Genomic DNA, 5,960 nt, shown 5'->3' on the forward strand with positions numbered 1-5,960 from the left:
GGGTGTTCTCCCTCCCCCTCCACTGCATCCCCTCCCCTTGCAGGAGCACCCTTGGGGGCTGTCCTGGGCCCTGTGTGGCTGTCTGTGGCTGGAGGCAGGGTAGGTGGTGAAATGGACACGCCAGTGGGAGAGCTGGGATGGGCCGAGGGGAGGGTGGGGGATGGCTACCACCCGCCACCCACCATCTGCTCTTTCAGTGTTCTGGGTCCAGGTGCTCCTGGCAGCCCTGGTGGTCCCACTCCTGCTTGGTGCCACCCTGGCCTACACATACCGCCGCTGCCAGCTTTGCAAGGCCATAGTTCCTGGTAAGCGCACGTGCGCGCGCGCGCCCACGTTCCTAGAGGCCTGGGGTCAGGATGGGTAGCCCAGAGCCCATTCAGCCTGATCCAGTGGGGGAAAACTGAGGCAGGGAGCGCTGGGAGTGGGTGCTGAGGGACGCAGGTTCCGGAGCCTTGCCTGGTTGCCGGTTGCCGATTAAACTCTCTTGGTGTCTCTCAGCAGGTGAAGCTGGGGTGGAGGCCCTGACCCCGCTGCAGGTAAGAGTCTCAGTAGTGTTCCAGGATGAGAGTGAACAAGCCTTCCGGAGCTGAGCGGTAGGGCCTTATTATAACTCGTGATCCCAGCGCGGTGCCTGGTAGCTGGCACGGAGTAGACCTCACGAACACATGTGCTGAGTTATCAGTGAGTGAGAGCAGCTCAGGGCCCGTCCTCAGGTGGCTCTGAGTCTACGGGGGTCCAGACAGGTAAACAGGAACGAACAGCTCAGTAGGAAGAGTGTCACCACGGTGAGGCCTCTACCAGGATTGGCGGAACAAGGAGAGGGCAGCAGGGGCAGGGCGTTCCAGGCAGGATAGCTCCTCTACTGGGTCACAGTGAGAGAGCATGGCCACCGGGGGATGTTTGCTGACTGAGCCAGGGATGCCCACCCCCGGCCAGAGACCCCAGAGTCAGGCAAGTGGGGCTGACCTGGGGCCTCTCTTGGCTTCCAGGCCACCCACCTCTCACCCCGGGACAGCAGCCCCACCCTTCTGGTAACACCCAGCAGCAGTGAGAAGGTCTGCACCGTCCAGCTGATAGGCAGCAGCTGGACCTCTGGCTCTCCCCAGGCCCAGGAGGCGCCCTGCCCAGAGGTGACGTGGTCCTGGGACCAGCTGCCCAGCAGAGCTCTTGGTAAGGGATTTCAGGGGCCTGAGGCCTTGACCCCATTCTCCTGAGTCCGAGGTGATAAGCTGTGCTTTCCTGAGGCCACTTGCCCACTTCCCGTCCCCTAACTGACCAGGCAGACCTCCCTGCCCGGCGGGGCCCCTGCTCGCGTTCCCCATTGGCTCTCTCTGGCCGCAGGCCCACCGCCCCCGCCCTCGCCGGCGCCCCCTGCAGGCTCGGCGGCCGCCATGCTCCAGCCGGGCCCGCAGCTCTACGACGTGATGGACGCGGTGCCCGCGCGGCGCTGGAAGGAGTTCGTGCGCACGCTGGGGCTGCGCGAGGCGGAGATCGAGGCGGTGGAGGTGGAGGTCGGGCGCTTCCGCGACCAGCAGTACGAGATGCTCAAGCGCTGGCGCCAGCAGCAGCCCGCGGGCTTGGGCGCCGTCTACGCCGCCCTGGAGCGCATGGGGCTGGACGGCTGCGCCGAGGACCTGCGGAGCCGCCTGCAGCGTGGCCCGTGACTCCGGGGCCCACACGCCACTTCGAGGCTCTGGTGGCCCTTGCAGAAGCCCTAAGTACGGTTACTTATGCGTGTAGACATTTAATGTCACTTATTAAGCCCCTGGCACGGCCCTGCGTAGCAGAGCCAGCCAGCCTCACCCCTGCGCGCCCCCAAGGTTCCGGTTAAGGCGAGGAAGCGCCAACGGCCATCAGCTGTTTCTCGGCCTGTGTTTGGCTGAGGCCTTGGTATTATTAAAAATCTATGAAGAAAAGCTGCTGCTTGGTGTTTCCGCGGGACTGGGGATGTTAAGCGGCCCAGGCTGGGTTTTCCCAGGGGCGTCGAAAGGGCCAGAAGTCTTGCCACCCACGGCGGAGGCCAGTGTGGCCCTTAGCCCAAGCCTGCCCCTCCGGCTCCGCCGTGGCCCAGTTACCCCGAGGAGAGGAAGTCGCGGTGACGACGAGTTAGAGTGAGCATGAGCCCCGGGCGGCCGAGAGAGCTTTAATGCGGGTGTGAGATGGCAGGGACCGGGGAGGCAGCAGTTGGAGACACAGCTTCAGGATCCCTCGTCCTCCACTCACTCCACCAGGACCGTGAAAGCGTCCGGGGAGTGTGGGGCCTGGCTGGGGACGGCGCGCAGACTTGGAGGTGGGGTGCCGGGAGCGGCAACGCTGTCCCGACGGGCAGTTTGCAGTTTTCATCGTTTCTGGTAAACAAATGACTGAGAGGAAACCCTCGGCGGGGATGGGAAATGCGGCCGGGGCTAGGCCGGGCCCTGATCTGGGTCAGGGAGAGAGGAAAACCCCTTCCCCGAGCGCGGGGCCTGCCTCCGCCCAGGATGCGCCAGCAACGCGGGTTCCGGGGTGCAGGGGAGGGGGCGGCAGCAGGGCGCGCGACCCGCAGGAAACCAAGGTCACCACCCACGGGGCTGGGGAGAGCTCTGCACACTTTGACATTCAACGAACATGCAAATATATGTAAGTAGGCATGCAAATAAGCAGCGTCTTTTTGCGTCAACAGCTTGGGCACTTTCTCTGGGCGACTGCGGCGGCGGGCGCGCTCCAGCGTCGCCCGGGGCTGGGGATGCGGGTGCGGGGGAAGGGGGGGTGCCCGGGGTAGGGGTCAAGGAGGGGTTCCAGCGCGGGAGGGGAGGGCGGCGCGGCTCCCAGCCTTCGGCCCGGGCCTGGCAGGCTGGGGCGGGGTCTGGGGGCGGCCCCAAGCTCGCGAGGCTGCGAGCAGGAGGGCGGCGTCTAGTACTTAGCGATGTCCCCCTTCTTCAGGATGATCTGTCGCTGCCAGGGCGCCAGCTTGCTCTCGTCGTAGCCGAGCGTCCGCAGCTTCTCCGACTGCTCTTTCTCCCGCTGCATCTCCTCCTGTTTCTGTCGTTCCTCCTCTTTCCTGGGCATGGGGTGGGGGGCACAGTCCCGGGCAAGGGCGAGAGGGTGGGCCAGGCCCCATTTGGGGGGGGGGGTCACCGGTGACAAGGAGTGGGTTACTGAGGGCAGGGGCTGGGTTGCTGGGGACAGAGGCACTCATGAATGGTAGGCAGGGCAGTGGGTTGTAGGGGTAGAAGGTGACTGGGGACAGGGGGTGGGTTAGGCGGCATGTGGGCGGGATTGCTGGGGACAGAGGAGCTTGACTGGGGGCAGACTGGGGTCACTGGGGGACACACAGGAGCTGGGAAAGCGAGAGGCTGTAGCTGGGTTATTGCTGGCTGGGGGTGTTACTGGAAACAGAGGTGCCGGGTCACAGTGTGACAGAGAGCGAGGAGGGCGTGGTGCAGGAGCTAGGACCCAAGTTCGTGGGGACTGGGGTTGGGCTGCTGGGGAATAGAGGGGCCACATCATTGGGAGACAGGGGCTGGGTGATTAGGGACAGGTTATTAGACCATGGCTAGATCTGCACTGGTGATGAGGTAGCCGCTAAGTACGTGTGGCCGTTTGATGAGCGCACGAACTGTTGGCACTGAGATGCCCTGTAGGTGCAAATGCTCACCGCATCTCGCAGACTTACTTTTAAAAAAGAGTGTAAGACATCTCAATGATTTTCATAATTATTATTATTGGGTTAAGTAAGATAGACTAATTAAGTTCACTCATCTTTTTATTTTTTCACCGTGGCGGCTAGGAATTTAATATTACATATGTGGCTCAACTTATACATCTATCAGACAGCACTCGGCTAGATTACTAAGGGCAGAAACTAAAGATCTGAGGGACAGATGCTCTAGGTTATCGATACTGAGGTTGGGTTAACTGCAAGGCAGAAAGGCTAGGTTAACGGGAGATGGGGGCTGGGTAATTGGGGACAGGACATTACAGCGTAAGAGCAAGACTTTGAGGTGCAGTGGGTAAGTTCCTGGGGGAGAGGGGTCTGGCGGCATTACTGGGAGCAAAGACACTGTGCTAACAGGGCTGAGTGACAAGGGGATGTGCTCAAGATTGGGGCTGGAGGAAGGGGCCAAAGGACTGTGACTGGGTGGGGGGAGGGGACACAGGTTGGGCCCAGCCCCACACTCACCGCTTCTGCTCCCTGGAAGAAAAGAGATGGCGTTAGTTGGTGCCACCACCTCAGGGACATGCTCAAAACACCCTGCCAAGCCCCGCATCTTCCTCAGCTCACCTCTCCTCTTCCAGCTTCTTCCGCAGGATGTCCCGCCTCCAGGCGGGCATGCTGGCCAGCCAGGCCTCCTCCTCCTTCTCCTGAAACACAGCACAAGGCTTCAGGGCCAGCATGGGCTGGGACACGGGGGTCAGCGGGGGTGGTCCCCCACCCAGGGGAGCTGCATGAGTCAGGGACAACGGGACACAGATGGGGTCGCAGGAAGAGACTCTTTTGATGTCCTTCTATAGGGCAAATGGATGAGGACTCAGGCCCCCGTGTCCCAGAGGCGGCGCCAGAGAGGTCAGAGCTGAGTGTAGGAGGCGTAGGAGAGGAGCAGAGGGGGAGACTCCCCAAGGTGCGGGGGTGGGGGGCAGGGTGGGGTGGATAAGATGGCTCCAGGCCCCTGGCCCAGAATCTCTGGGCAGACTCATACGTGGGCCTCCACAGATCCTGTCTGCTCAGAGAGGCTCAGGCCGGTCCCTGGTTCCACTGTGAAGGACCTTCTCTTCCATGCCTGTCCTATTCTGAGAGCGGGTAGACGCTAGCTCTACAACCGTGTGGCTGCAATGACATGGGGGTGGGGGCATCCAACACAGGCAGCTTACAGCAAAGTGTTTTATTACTTGCACGTTACAGAGGAGAAAGGGTCTGGACACGTCACACGAACACTGCACATGTGGCTCCCTTGACCTCAGCCAAAGAGGTAGCTATGAACTCTAGTGAAAAACCAAAGAGAGAGAGAGCCACACTGCCCCAAGGGGGACCCACAGTCCCGCACTCGGAGGGGCTGCTGCTTCCACCTGGCTCCACACGGAGCCAGGCATCGCTGGAGAGCCAGAGGGGGACACCTGGTTGGCTCTGTGCCGTGCCCTGCCCATTCCGGCCAACACCCCACAACCGGCCACCGTGGGATCTCAAAGGCTGAGGCAGCCTGGTTCTGGGCACTCTGGCTTTTCCAAGGCCACTCGTCCTGTCCTGGTTTCTTCCTGCCGTATTCTGACCTCTGGAGGGCATCAGACAGGCATCCAGGCCCGGGTTAAGACGCTTGAGGGTAAATTCCGAATTCTGCGGCTCAGATGTCAAAAAGCTCTGCCTCCTTCTCCTTCCAGAAGGAGAAGCTGCGGTCGATGTACCGGCAGATGTCCTCATTGCTGAACTCGCCCATCTCAGATACCAGCTCCAGGGGTTCTTCGGCGGGGGCTTCGGAACTAGGAGGGTCCGACGTCGGGGGAGGCGCGGCTGGCGGGGGTGGGGACGGGGGCGGCGGCTCAGGGGCCGGCGCCTCTGGCTGCCCTTCTGGCCAGTCGCCCGTCTGAGCTGGAGCGGCCTCTTCGGTCGGCTCCCTCTCTTCCTTATCTGTCCCTTTCTTTTGCTCTTTCTCCACCTCTTCTTCCCGGGCCGGCTCAGCCTCCGGGGTGTCTCCGAAGAACTGGCGCCTGAGGTCCTCGAAGCCGTCGCTCCAGCCGCGCCGGCCGGCCTCCACCTCCTCGAGTACCACGCGGTGGAAGAGACGGATGAGCTCCCAAGGGTGGCTACCCAGCCGGTCGAACATCTCGTAGCACAGCAGGTGGCGAAACTTGCGCTCCTCGCGGCTCAGGCCCATTTCGAGCAGCTGGAAGTAGCCGAGCATGAAGAGGTCGAGCGTGAGGCTGTCGTAGCGCCGGGGCGCGCCGCCGTCGAGGGGCGGCAAGAAGTGCTCGGGCCAGTATAAGCC

The 5,960-nt window shown here is 62.3% G+C and overlaps 2 protein-coding genes across 3 annotated transcripts in view; one reads left to right on the top strand and one right to left on the bottom strand.

Moving 5' to 3' along the window:
• Positions 1 to 1,916, top strand: part of TNFRSF25 (TNF receptor superfamily member 25) — a 4,495-nt gene extending 2,579 nt beyond the window's left edge. Inside the window, exons 5-9 of one of the 2 annotated variants that reach the window (XM_024756136.1) lie at positions 44 to 99; positions 198 to 305; positions 499 to 536; positions 990 to 1,170; positions 1,378 to 1,910. In XM_024756136.1, coding sequence (XP_024611904.1) covers positions 44 to 99; positions 198 to 305; positions 499 to 536; positions 990 to 1,170; positions 1,378 to 1,664 — 670 coding nt within the window. In that variant the 3' untranslated portion in view covers positions 1,665 to 1,910. Of the gene's footprint in view, positions 1 to 43; positions 100 to 197; positions 306 to 498; positions 537 to 989; positions 1,171 to 1,341 lie in introns of both variants that reach the window. The other variant, XM_024756135.1, reaches the window with a different exon arrangement.
• Positions 1,917 to 2,133: 217 nt separating this feature from the next.
• Positions 2,134 to 5,960, bottom strand: part of ESPN (espin) — a 29,373-nt gene continuing 25,546 nt past the window's right edge. The window contains exons 12-14 of the mRNA XM_024756120.1: positions 4,265 to 4,344; positions 4,163 to 4,174; positions 2,134 to 3,040 (exon numbers count right to left, since the gene is read on the bottom strand). Of these exons, the coding sequence (XP_024611888.1) occupies positions 2,893 to 3,040; positions 4,163 to 4,174; positions 4,265 to 4,344 (240 nt within the window). The 3' untranslated portion in view covers positions 2,134 to 2,892. The remainder of the gene's footprint in view (positions 3,041 to 4,162; positions 4,175 to 4,264; positions 4,345 to 5,960) is intronic.

This window comes from Neophocaena asiaeorientalis, unplaced genomic scaffold (genome assembly GCF_003031525.2).
Source record: "Neophocaena asiaeorientalis asiaeorientalis breed wild unplaced genomic scaffold, Neophocaena_asiaeorientalis_V1.1 scaffold1247, whole genome shotgun sequence".
Lineage (NCBI taxonomy): Eukaryota > Metazoa > Chordata > Mammalia > Artiodactyla > Phocoenidae > Neophocaena > Neophocaena asiaeorientalis.